This window comes from Hetaerina americana, unplaced genomic scaffold (genome assembly GCF_022747635.1).
Source record: "Hetaerina americana unplaced genomic scaffold, ioHetAmer1.1.p SCAF_12, whole genome shotgun sequence".
In the NCBI taxonomy this organism is placed as follows: Eukaryota; Metazoa; Arthropoda; class Insecta; order Odonata; family Calopterygidae; genus Hetaerina; species Hetaerina americana.
The window spans coordinates 32,307,258-32,321,648 of record NW_027286292.1 but is presented as its reverse complement, the minus strand read 5'-3'; the positions used below and the strand labels follow the sequence as shown (position 1 = coordinate 32,321,648).

General features: G+C 34.2%; 1 protein-coding gene across 4 annotated transcripts in view; it reads left to right on the top strand.

The window, feature by feature from the left end:
- Ssdp (Sequence-specific single-stranded DNA-binding protein) overlaps positions 1–8,274 on the top strand; it is a 155,624-nt gene extending 147,350 nt beyond the window's left edge. For 2 of the 4 annotated variants that reach the window (XM_071582873.1, XM_071582871.1), the window contains one exon: positions 948–7,485. In XM_071582873.1, the coding sequence (XP_071438974.1) occupies positions 948–1,052 (105 nt within the window). In that variant the 3' untranslated portion in view covers positions 1,053–7,485. Of the gene's footprint in view, positions 1–947; positions 7,486–8,208 lie in introns of those variants that run through there. The other 2 variants (XM_071582872.1, XM_071582874.1) reach the window with 2 other exon arrangements.
- The last annotated feature ends 6,117 nt before the right edge of the window (positions 8,275–14,391 follow it).

Sequence of the window (14,391 nt, the reverse complement as noted above, 5' to 3'; positions counted from 1 at the left end):
GTCCCCTGTGTGGTTGGGCACGTGCTCTAAAGAGAGAGAAGTAAGTTTGAAGTGTGGCACGTTGTCTCGGAAGTGGGCTGGGTACTTGATGTGAGCACCGTTGTAATATAATTCTTATGATTGTTTGTGGTGCATAGTAGTGTTAGTTAACTGCATTATATTTGTCGCTGAGACAAGTTTGAAGGTATTGTTTCTGGGCTGCTCGGCATTCGCCTCCGGGTGTGGGAATGCATCCGTCGGACGAAGGGATGGCGTGTTGCATCTTTTAAGTGGGTCCGAGCACTCGGTTGAAAGCTCGGCATTCCTGGCAACTACAGTAATGAATCAAGACTTTTGTTAATGAGTGTATGTGTGTGCAGCAATGGAAAACCACAACACATTCAAAGAAACAACATGATGGTTGTAGCTCAATATCTGTGTAAACAGGGGAGTAGGGAGGATGCCTTTCTTTTGTGCTTAAAACTTGTAAAACTTGCTTTTTTGTTCCAGTGGTAAAAGTTTTTGCCATGGGTGATAATTGAATGTTTTGCTTGCATGAGTGCACCATTTGGAAGTGTAGATGTGAAATGTAAAACTGGTGGAACCCATTAAAGCTCTTTGTATGCCTCACAATGACTCATGTTATGCACTCAACATGTTGTATTTTTTGTTGAACTTTTTTAGTCTGGAGGTTTTATTGCTCTGGACACAACATACTCACCCTCCCTGCTGCCTTCGTCACAAAATTAACATGTCCGTCACACTCACACGATGGAAGGGTGTGTTGCATGAATGAAATTTCTAAAAAGAATCATTAAATCTGTTGGTTCATATCCAAACAAACTCATAGATTTGGTGGCTCTTAGTACTGAGAAAGCAAGAGAGAAATATAGAGAGAAAGGAATAGATAGAAAACTGTTCCATAGTAGGAAGTTTAGACTTTGCAGTGAACACTTTCTTCCTTCCAGGACCAAACTGAATCAGCAGCCATTCTGAAAATTAAGGAAAGCATGCAGGAAGAAGCCAAGAGGTTTGAAAAAGACTCCGACCATCCGGATTATTTCATGCAATAACACCCCCTTTCCTCCCGGGCTCCCCACTCCCCCGAGTTACCTCCACATGTGTTACGGAATCCTCCCTGTGCCCCGTAAGCGAGACTCGGATTGTTGTAAAATCAGATTGCAGTCTGCAGTAGCTCTAGCCACGTTTTCTGTTGTCAATCATTCTTAATCTTGGCCAGTCAAATTGTTTTTCTGTTTTTACAGATGATCCCTACATCATGAAAACTGATGCATTAAGACAGCCTTTGAAGAAAATTGCTGGGATGAAGATGTAATTCTCTTGGCTATCATTGGCTATTTTTACATTTTCTCTGATTTTTCAGTCAGTTCAGACTGCATTGAAAATGTTCCTACTCACCAACAGGCTAGCAATCTGATTCCTTAAATATTATACATGTGTGAGTGAAAAACGTATGCCTTGAGAGTGGTTTCAGTGACTGAAAACCAGTGCAATTTATTTCATTCAGTCTTAGCTGTAAGTGTTAGGTAGACAGTAAACAGTACTGTTTTATAGTACTTCAATGTGGATGAAACAATTGAGGAGCTTACTGCATGTATGAAGGAATCAAAAGTTGTAGGTGCCCAGTAGTGCTAGTTTTCCCAAATTTCGTGGGCCACACAACACTAACCACCTACCTGCAGCACCTTATCAACAGACGTCAGTACCAAGAGTTCGGGGTACGCATTTGCCGGACCACTGCGTCATCTATTTGATCCAAGCTACTTGACATCATCCTCTTAATGAAAGGTGGTGTACCTAGCAGTGTTTGAACTGAGAGTTCAAATAAAAATCATCCAATTTTATATTATTTATATATGGACAATTAAAATGTCATATTTACTGATGTTTCTGTCATCTGCGAAAATGCCTCTTCACATTTTAGGCTTATTTATACATCCATGTTCTGGAACTGTTGTGTACCTTTTGTGCAACTTGTATGTGTACCTTTTGGTGTAATAATTCCCCTTTTCTGTCTATGAAAGTTAACTCTCAAATGCTCCATTAAATTAGTTTAGAGATCATGACTCTCCATGAAACAGTTCAATTGGAAAAGGATAGGAGGGCCATAATTGACTTAGATCACCATTCACTATTTATGAAGGACTTTATTTTAATTCATGACGTAGAGGTGTGGTGTTTCATCCATATTACATTGGGTAAAAAATATTCTGGAAAATTGAATAAGCAAAAACTGCCAATGCTTGACTAAACATGCCTCAAATCAGTATCGAATCATGTACCTAAAGTATAGAGTTGATCTTGCATTATATGATTACCAAAATTATCATTGTATAGAAAATAACATTGTTTAACTGCTCATTTCTGTAAATTAAGAATTCATGATTTGCACTCACTTGTTCATAATCATCTGTTGCCCAGTCATTTAAAAAATGTTAATATTATGAAGAAATCCTCTTTATCTATAGTTAACCTCTAGACAACACAAAACAACAAGCCTCTTAAAGAATTAACAAACCCGAGAGTGATATTAAGAAGAGTTATACATTTCCACCCGAAAAAGTGAGACCTTTTTTTGATATAGGCCAAGAGACAGCCAACAGATAACCAGATTTGATAACTTCTTCATTGGAATTTCCTTTTATACTGTTGTTAGTTGAAAATGGAATTATTTCATAACAAGAAAATCATTAATTATTTTCATTTTCAAGGGTAATAAATGATTTAAAAAATATAGTAATGAATAGAGAGTCGAATCAATAATGAATCTGGATGTAGATTTAGTATTATTACCTACTAACCAAGTTTTTAAACAATGTTGGAAATTCCCGTTTTACAAGCAAGCCCAAGTAAATCATGCATTTACAGGATAGCGAATGAATGACACTGATGTAAATAATAGCAGGTGTTTATTGTGACTGAGCTTTTTGAAGGACTGGGAGGAAACTCCTAAATGGTCTGAATTTTGTTTATTACATTGTAAATATCTTGGTTGTATTTTTCTGTAGATACCAACACTGCTCATAGTCTCTTTCACTCTCAACCATACCAAAAGTGGGCTTCTCAGCAGTCTATGTGTATAAGTTACTGGCTAGAGATAAAGTCAAATCAGCTGAATTATTTTTGCCATATACTGTTTTTAGTCATGTAGTGAATTTGTCTTGCCCAAAATTCTGGAAATTAGAGATAAGACCCTTTTCACTTGAAAGTATTGGAAGTTTGTAGTTTGTTAATCATGGTAAGACATTACCACTTGATTCCAAAAAATTTCAGTCACTAGTTTTTTTTTTCAATTTGATATGTGACAAAATTTTGGAGAATTAATTTGGAAGTGAATTCATAAGCATATTCATGGATGAAATAAGTCACCGCATTTCATGTTTAGCTTTACTTTTCAAAGTATAAGTATGTGACATCACACTTAATATTGTACCTGAGATCCTGATTATATTTAAAATGTAGTTTGGGACTAAGATATTCTAAGACCTCCATCTCCAAGGTCTTTGGAAGATATAAAGGTGAATAAATAGTAAACATGGCAAATATATAAATCTTTCAATAATTCCTTTTCTTTATTGTTAAAGTTATAATTATCTAACAATGAAAAATCCTGTAAAGCATTTGGAGTCGAACACTCAGGTTTCATGTTAAAAAGTACTGGAGTGATAGCCAATATCTTCTTAAAACAGAGTTTTGAGGGTATTTACTACCTAATTCTTGGTGTGGTACATGCAAGATTCTTATTCCTTATTTTTTTTAGGCTGTGTTTGTTGTTGTAGAATTAAATTTAGTGAATCAAGTGCTGATGGAAGTCCAATATTTTTTAATCTAGCAACATCTTTGAACACCAATTACCTTTATACAGTAAAATATGACGACAATGCAACAATTTATTATTTTACCATGTACAGATTTTAAAACGAGAAAAATAAAAATCATATACTTCCGAAAGCTTATTTTGGTGCACCATATATTGTAGTTGGCAATATCTTTGCTAAGGAAGTGTACCGTATCACACATATCTTAATGCCAAAGGGTGCTCTTTTTTGGCTGCAGATTGAATTAATCACTAATTTGTATTAAAGTAATTCTCCAAAAACTTGATTTCAATATTCCTGTGTTCAAGTGAAAGATGTACTAGGCAATGGAATTTCTTGCCATTCACTAGCGGCTAATATCTTGTGACTATTTGATTTGGGAGCTAGAGTTAGCTTATGATATTGTTAACATTGGACAAATATTTCCACTGAGAGTTTCAGAGAACAATTTATTTAGAAAGGCAGCCCATTTTATTTGCTTCATTTAGGTCCTTGTCAGTATTGATAACAGAAATCCCTTTGAATAATCACTATATCACAGTCAAAATATAATCAGTTAAATTTCAAAAATGTTCATTCATAATAGGATCATCAAATTGGAGAATGGTTTTCCATTGCCATAAATGCGAAAGGGTTTGCACCCTGATATCACAGTACAAATATGTTTTGTCATATTTATGACATTTTATTTAGGTAAGAGCTGTGTTCCAATCGACAGCAGTTAAAAAATAAAATAATCAAGCAATGGCACCAAAAAGCCTCATAACTAAATTTGGTTGCTAATGGAAACATTGAAACTATATATGTAGTAGCTTTAAGACATAGACATTAAGTTGTGCTTACTTTGTCTAAAGAATTTTATCTGACCACACGCTGATAACCAAATGTACTGAAAACCTCTGATGGCATTTGTCATACAGGTGCATATCCTTTACAGAGTAATGTTGAGATATCTGCACCTATCTCAGCAAAACTGTCTCATAAAAATCAGGGTACCATGAGACTACTCCATCATGGTTTAATGGTCATCTTGAGTGGTAGATGACAAGTCTAACTTGCTTCATTATTATATACTATGTATACTTGAATATGACTGAAATGACAATTCATTCTAGTGATGGAAATCATGGTCTCCTGACAATTATGAATACATGACACAGACATGCTTAATTGGCCAAAGTAGCTACCACTGAACAGTGACATTACACATCCTTGGAAAACTTACCTTTGGCCTCCAATATATATATATATATATATGCATATATGTATATTTATTTATTTATGTATGTATATATGTGTATAAAATGTACCGACTCATGAAAAACACTAAGCAGAGCTGTACATAAATCCAAATTCATACACAAATATGGAAACCGCTTGCCTGATCTTTTTTTAGTCTTTTGCCATGTGCCATCTAATTTTGATTTCTATTTAAGAAATAAATTTATGAACTTTTTGAGGTAAATCTAAGGATATTTATAAACATTTACATGCATACAGACATAACACAAACATGCATACATACATGTAGAACTTCTACATGCAGACACATATGCAATGTAATTTAAGTTTTTAATTTTTTTTCGTACAATTAAAATGAAAGAATTATTTCCCATGGACATAAAGAAATGCCAAATTATTATTCTAAAATAGTTAGAATACTTGTGATGTAGAATGCAAGTTAGTCACAGAAAATTTGTATTCTCTTTTCATGTAAAGTCTAAGTGATCCAATGGTAACTCAATTTAGTTTCAGTAGAGGTGGCTTTGTGTGATGCCAAAGTTAAATGTGGTACCTATATTATTTCTTCAAAGTCCATGTTTTATTAAAAGTTTAAATTCAGTAATGGTGAATAAATCTACCTTTTATAGTATTTTAAGCATCAGAGAGTTTGTAAAAAAACAGTAAAATCAAATATTTGTTAGTAGTATGGAAATATTTGTAAGCAATAAAGCAGTATAATTACAGAGATTATCTGACTTTGACAAAATTAGGCCTGATATATCCGTCTGGCTCACGGCAAAATCAGGCCCTGTTTTTCTCAACCACTTCAGATTATCTCTGCTCTCTTTAAAGCCTTATTTGGATCTCTACAATATGCAGCTTATATTAAAGACCCATGTTCTCAAATATTGTTTGTAGTTTGAGTTGGTTGTGCAATTTTTGAAGTTGTTAGTTGCTGCATATTATATCCTTTGCCTTTGTGAGGAAGGATATTGAATGAATGTATACATTTGTCCAGCAAGTTATTAATTTTTACTATAAATAGTAAATTTCAAAGTCATTAAATCTATTTTGAAAAAAATGTTTAATTCATATCAGTGTACACACATTTAAGGTTTTGTTATTCCAGAGCAATCTAAACTTATGATTTCATTCTCTTCTGTCATAAGAAGGAAAATGATCATGATGAAGTATATAGAGTTAAAAAAATCATGTGTTTCACTCCCATTAAAGTTGGGTTAGCTTTAGTTTTTGTTAATGGAGCACTAATGCATGAGTTTTTGTCACATTTTTGTTGCAATGTGTTACATCAACAATAGTTATTTATACTTTATACCTGGGCACCTTTCAAAACGCTTCCTTTTGCACTGTCGTTTAGAAGCATTTTTTCAGTTCAAGAATTTGTCCTATTTTAGCTGTCAACTCACCCTTATTGTGGCTTGAATGCTTTTTGCAATATAATTTTGATGTGTCGTGCATTAGATGTGTGCATTATAACCAGATCCATTGGCATAACTCCAATCAAGAAGTGTTGAACTCATTGTAAACAATGACGAGTTTTGGTAGGCATAGAAAAGTACAGAAATTAAGCGTTTTATTGTGATGATTTTGGAGTTATGTGGTGAGATTTGATAATCTGGATACATTTTTTTATACATAGTTACTTTTCTTGCACAGGTTTTGAAAAAGTTAAAGCATCATTACATGAACATTCATTTCTTCACACCATTATTATTTTTGTAGAGATATTTTCATTATTCTATAGAAAATGCATGATTAACGTTGGCCTGCTCAGATATTTCTAAGTAGATTATTAAGCTGAGTTATTGATGGTGCACGAAAGTGTAAGTCTGAATGCAGTATCAACTTGAAATTTGGCTTATACAGTGAAAGTGAACATTTATGAAGTAATTCTGCTAGTCACATTTGCATTTATGTATAGTACAGTAGTATATTTAGAGGTTTATGCATTAGACCAAGGACAAGTGTACACACTTTGCAGTTGTTACTTAGAGAACACCTTGATTTCATTTACAGGTAAGAATGGTGCATTTTCGAATTATTTAAACACGTTTTTAAATTGATAAATTTCCTTTTAAAGTTGCATTTCCTTCATAAAAAGCTTGTGATAAATCACTTGTTACAAAAATAGTCATGCAAGTAGACAGTATGGCGTTAGTTGTACCTGATTCTCTTCCAAAATTTAACCCCATGCTTACATTTCTGCCTACTTGTTGCTTTCATGAGCATTCACCTTTGAAAGACCAGGTGAGTAAACAAATGATTTTGACATTTAAGTGCTAAGAGGAGAAGATACTAATTAAACCAATTCTCTAAAAGCTAATTTTAATGTTAAATGTATCTTTTTAAATGATGAAAATCAACTACATATTTGAATTGCCTGTAAATAAATACCAATGAATTTCACTGATGAAATATCAAAATATATAGTATTGATTTAATTGGCATGAAACCTTCATTTTAATGATAAAAATTAGATAATTATTCATATTATTTTTAGTTCCAAGTTAATGTTGGAAATGTTAGGGTAGTTGCAGAAAGAGAGATGGGTAATCACTTAATGCAAAGTTTCTGTGGTTTGGTAGAATTTACCAAAACTAATCAATTTGCCCCATCGTCCTCTTGTTGCTTTGTTGCTCTTTAAGATATTTTATTCTGGGAAAAGAAAAACAAATATGCCCCTATTGGATGGAATTGGTGGCTCATGACTAGTTTTGGTCTTGAAGGCAATCTTTTATATCTTGATGGAATCTAAAGTCATTGCCTCATGTAGTAGAAACTAAATTTACCCAACAAATGTATTTTGCGAAGCATGCTATGTTCCATTTCATTGTCAGTTTTCAATAGAAGCTCTTAATGTAAAACTGCCATTGCAGAGATGCACTCATGAGTTTCTAAGATTTATTAGCATGGTTCAATGTACATTCCAAATAATGGACAATATTGAAATAACCATATATCATGATGGGAGATTCCTTCAATCAATATGCCTGTGCATAGATTGAAATAATTAATACATAATTTTGTCTATTACTGTGAATGTTATGCTTGCCATTTATTTGTCAGAAATATTTAATCAATACCACAGTTTATTCATTTACAATTTCTGTTCATTAATTCATTTGTCAATGCCTCCTTCATATAGGGTATGAATTATTTGAAAACAATTCTCACTGTGGTTTTTGGAGTTGCAGAAGAGTGAGGCATGTACTAGTCTGCTTGCATCTAATATCCATATGCCTTTTGGCGTTTGGCCATGCCTCAAATTTCTCTTTGGTGAGGCTCCCTGTTCGACAAGCCCACTCATCCTGTGCCTATGCATATATTCAGTGATTGTTGTGGACCAGGGTGAGTTAAATGAACTACTTGCAATGCAAAATTAGTTGGGTAGTTTAGTTAGGTAATGCCAAAGAACTCTATGATATATAAAAGCTTTATAAAACTTGGATGGACTCGGTGTCATTCTTAATGACAGCATCCTGGTAAATAGTGACTGATATAGTTTTGAGAAAAGTACCTTCAGGGTGATTCTCTTTAATATAGGGTATGATTTAACCCAAAATATTGAATTTGTTTTACTTTACAATGTGACCTAATGAGTGGGGTCAGGTTTTTCAGTATCATTATACATTAGTTGATCAATTTAATGTGATAATTAACTTAAAAGCTAAGTCAGATGCAATCAATTCCACATTTTTATTTAGTTCGTTGAACTTTGTTTACACAATAGAACTTGAAGACTAGGAATCTTACTACTTTGGGAAAACTATAAATTACTGTTCCATGTGATGAATGATTACATGAGTGTCAAAATAAAAAATGTCACAATTTTTAAACAGAATTATCAAACATTAAGTTGTTAAGGCTCTTATTTGCTCATATTCATTGAACTTAGTTTACACAATAGAACTTGAAGACTAGGAATCTTACTACTTCGGAAAAATTATAAATTACTGTTCCGTGTGATGTTACAATTTTTGAACGGAGTTATTAAATATTAAGTTTTTAAGGGTCATATTTGCTTGATATATACAATAAGGCTGGGTGCGCAAAAGTGTGGAGGTCTTAGTGACCTATGCCATTTCAATGATAAAAGATGGATCTATAATGATGCAATTCAGATCCTAAACTGCTAAAATGTTCAGTTATATGCCTAATCAGTGGCCAAGTGTGGTTGTCTAGTGATTGGGGTGAAGGATTAATTTTTCACTTTGGTAGTTATTTTGTTCCCCTGCATTGCCTATATGCTTCCTGAAACTTTTTCACTCCCACAAGCTCGGGGGTCAACCGCTCCCTCAGACATCTCTTAAAATATGCACACATCTAACTTAGGAATGAATGCGAAAGGGATAATTTACATAAGACACAAGTTAAGTGTACTTTTCCTTATACTTGGTATTACATTTATTTCAAATATTTTTTCACCAAGGATAGTGTACATATGCGTATTGTTAAAAAATTATGGAAATCAGAGATGTAGTTTCCAGTTTTTATGCAAGACCATTGCCACTCAATGCCTTCACTTAAAAAAATTAATTTCCCTACAAGCTATTAAAAAAATTTTTCAACATTCTCAAAAAGTTTCATTTAGCTTTCTTCAATTAACTTATTGCAGATATTAACTGATTAACACTTATGCAAACTGATTAAATTCTCCGTCTCTCTCAAGTATTTGCTCTTTTGCCAAGCAAACTGCAGATTAGTGATGAGGTGCATTGGAGTCACTAGGCGCCATGGCATTAAGCCACCTCAAGTTTTCTCTTTTGCAGATCTCATCATGAGAACTTCATCCTGCACTTCGAGCTTCAACCATCCTGAATGCAACAATAAAGTATTTCTACCTTAAGTATGAATTTCATTACCTAGCATTTTTTGATTAATCAAGCTCATTTGGAAATTATAATTTAGGAACTTTGTAATTACCATTAATAGCTAAAATTTCTATGCTGAATAGAGCCACCTTACTAATTAGTATTGGTACTTTTGCAATGATGATTTATGAAATACAAATTAAGTGGTTGAATTATGCTCACAATTTGAACTGTAGCCATTCATTAGTTGAAAAGTTAGTTCATAGTAACTCATTTGGTGTGTTTCAAAAGCTGATTTTAAACTCAAACAATCAAATTTGTGCCATCTTTTTTCTGCATTATTTTAAATACTCACTACTGTATAGACTATGCAATTAAGCATTTTAAAAAATGGTAATATGAGCATAATACACATGAAGCCTTTTCTGACAATTCATACATGTACAAATTATTTCTAATGATGGTATACTAGGGTAAATATAAACAATGAAGGAGCTCATGACCTTGCAAGACCTATGATGAAGGTCTTGGTGCAAAATAAAGTTTTGTTAAATATTAAGTTTTAGTGACCACACTTTAGAGAAAGAAGTATTGAATTGGTAGGATTACAAAATTTAAATAATGTTAATGCAATTTAGATTGAACATTAACTTTAATAATTATGGTTGTGGTTGGCTTTTGATCTCATGTAAGCTAATTACTCTGAATTTGCTGCTTTACTTTGGGCTGGTTACAGCTTGGAGGTCTTCACTTAGCCTAAATTAAGCCTAATGTCTTTTTGGCATCAATTATTTTCTCGGCACTTGATTAAATTCGTAGTTTTTGGAATAGCCTCTCCATATCATCTGATTGATAATAAATGAGCCACAACATCAACATAGGTCTCCAAGCTGCCTTATGAACTCAAAATATTTTAGCAATATAAGTAGCATATTGATTTATGTATTTTACTTGGCTATGTCCTTAAATTTGTGTGCAATCAAAAAGTAATTTATTATAGTACCTATGGTGCCATTATCAAGAACTGCTGTTGCTTCATCCTCTAAAAATTCAAAGATTTAATCTTAAAGCCAATGCCCTGAAACTAAGGTTTTATACTTCTGTGACGGCCGTAGAAATAATTTCAAATCATCTTTCAATGGTCGCATTAATTCTCATGTAAACTTGTGAGAATAAGCGCTCATGGTTCCATATTATTTTACGATATTCACTAGACCTAGTATATTTGATCAAATTTGCAAATAATCGATTGCTAGCTGGTTGGTGCCTAGACATATGTATATTATGAAATAGGTCGCCAAATGAGTTCAAAGTTCGTTATAACTTATGTCCCATTTTTTAAGAAAATCTCAAGATATTTTAATTCAAAACCACTTTCTTCTGCGATCCTCAAGATTAGCTTAAGGAAAATCGGAATGAAATTTTTTCAGCCACGAAGTCAAAGCATCCGCATTATCACGAGTTATCAATAGCAGCTCCGGTGTGAGCTTCGCAGTACCCTAGACACCACCTTGGATGATTTGGGTTGCGCTGCACCCGCCGGACGGCTTTCCCCGTGAATTGGAAAGGAAAAATACCTGCAAATCCTCATACTGTTGGCTGCCTAATTTTACGGAAAAAACCGAGTTACCCTTTGCGGTTGAGGACATGCAAGAAAACCATTTCCTCCCTCTCCTTCCTTCTCTTAATTAAGTAGCCTTACGCCAAGCACACTATCCAAGAGGATTGATGAGCAGCTTTTAGAGAGTAGGACTGCACGTCCTCATGATTGACTGAATGAGATGTGGATGTTCTCAAAATCAGTACGATGCTGTAATTTTTTTGAAACTTCAAAGCTATTGCCAGCTTGTATATTTTGTAATTCGTGGTAAATATATGCGCTGTATTGAAACCTCATTAGGTATTTAGATCGAGAAACCGCCATTTAATTTCCGTAACAGTAAGCCTTGATCGAGATATTTCTGTGGAAAGGCATTCCGAGGGAGGGATATCGTTGAGTCAGCGCCCCTGATTGGAGTCACTCAAGCTCACCCCCTCATTCAAAGCCATCGCCGGTGTCTTCGTGAATAACGCAAGGTAGGTATCCTCAACATTTGCCGTTTACCTATTCCCGGCTGCAATCTTAGCAGTCTGTATTTAAATATTAGCAAATATCTCTCAGACCATGGAAATCCCTGGTGTACTAATTTTACTGAAAATTTCTCCTCGGATAATCCTTTCCCAAAAATGCCACAGTCATATCCTTTGTGATTTGAGTTCCACCATCGGCATTGGTTGATGACCAGGAATTGTAACGAGTAACTTATGAGGAGGTTATGTAAAGTGCAGGGGACACCGTTGTTATAAGTTCTAAAGCGACGAAATCGAACGGCGGGGAATTAACGAAAAGCATGATTTTTCTTACCATGGAAGTGGATGACATTTTTACTATCATAATTTGTAATAATTGTATATTTTCTGTGGCGCACTTCAAGGAATTACTTCATGAGTATTTCATTAAATTTCCATGATAAAAATTTGAAAGACCATGATAAAATCGACAAATTGGAAAATAATCATTTTCAAGGTGAAAATAAAAACAAAAAACTATGTTAATAATCACTATCGACAATTATATTTCAAAACTCAGAGATGATGAGAAAATGAATTCCATTGATGAGTATAGTGTACAAAATAACGTGGTATTATGAAAATAACCAAAATATAGTTTAAACTCTGCCAATGAGTAGATTAAAAGAAAATTGAATGCAATAAATACTCCTTTCTGTTAAAAGAAATATCAGAAACATCCAAATAGTTGAATAGCTGGTTATGACATAAATTGCTTGTGAAGTAGCTATAAATTCGGTCAATAACGAAGAAACTAAGAAATATTTGTTTTGGAAACACGACCCTTATTATTTTGAAGCTTCACGTTTGGAAGGAGGAAGTCTGGAAATAAGTGGGGGTAGGAAAAAGTTGAAAACAATTGGTGAGTGGCTTTAAGGTATTTAAAAAATATTTCGAACATTTCCTCTAATGCTATGAACTTTGTTCGTGCCCTAGACATCATGAAATACAATTAAAAATATAGTCAGAGTATTGGTGCTAGCTGAGGGTGAAGGGCCTTAAATGCCTCAAAGGGGACTGAAGTTAGAATAATGAATCGTTCAATAAAGTTCTAATGCCAACTTAAAAAATAAATGCACAGATCGTTTTTTTTCAAAGCATAAATTATTTACACAATTATGTAAGGAAGTAGTGATGTATGTTAAGCAGAGCTCCATTAACTATCTTCCTTTCGAGCTGTATATATTAAGCTCGAAGAAATAATGAGATTAATATCGAGATGGAAAGTGATCTATAAAGACAGAAGCGTTGAGTTATCTGGTAAAAGCGTAACTAGTTCTATGAGAAGCTGCTACGCACAGGTACATGTATGTTAGATGTAATATTACATTATATGTTGAGGCCAAGTCTCGTGAAATTCCTTATAATTTCAGTGAAGGTAGAACAGAAACATTAAAAATCCTTCCCAATTAAAAAGTGTGTCTTATAATCGAATGTCAGCCTTCGGACATGTCAATGTCTCGAACGCGCAGCACAAGCTTCCCATGGAGCATGAGGAAGGAAGGTTTAGGCGGCGGCGAAGTTTCAGATCGAAGTGAGCGCTCACTTCTTTGAGTTGCGTAAACAGCGTCTTTCAAAGGAAGAAGGTCGATTAAAAGGACGGCCTAAAATCTATTAGCTGATGATGCCGCAAGTCAGTAAAACGCGTTTTACCTTAAAATTAAGTTTGAGGAAAATTACAAACTCATTTAATATGGGCATAAAACAATTTCACGAAGTGAAGCCTAAAAGCGTAAAGTAGACTCTACAAATCTTCGTTCTACTCGCTTTGGGTTGAAATTAACAAAAAGGCATGATATGCCATGATTGAATCTTCTGCTTGCAAATCCAGACGAGTGGCAGAGCAAATCGCATAGATGAGACAAACTGCCATTCAGAAGGAAATTAAGATTTTGATGAAAAATGAAGTTGCGAATGGAAATTACTCAGGGTGAAGTGACAAAGTTGTTGCCTCAGCCTGTATGTCCATCGCGCATTGAAATCACCGGTGGCCTCGGGTCTTGTGCATAGGCGACAAGAACGGAGGCAGGAAAAGGAGGAAACGGGCTCCTTCATTGTACTAGCTGTAAGCTGAGGAATGTTTTCCGATGTGTATTCAAAGTCTTAATTAAAATAGAGAAATATTAGTGAACTAACATGATGTCTACTTTCTATGATGTTCAATGAGTGATTGTCCAAGGAAGGAGACGTGAACCCTTGGAATTCTAAAGTTCGGTATTTATGAAATGGCCGAGAGTTTTGTGCATTGAATAGCTGGAATGTCTAATTACTTGTTTAGTAGCCTTGTACGTGGACATCATTGCCTATACGTGTATGACTTCTGAATCAAGATCACTGCAAAGTTTAGAAAGCTTTTCTACTCTTTTGCGTAATTTTTAATAGGTCTACTGGCAAATTAAAGGAATGGC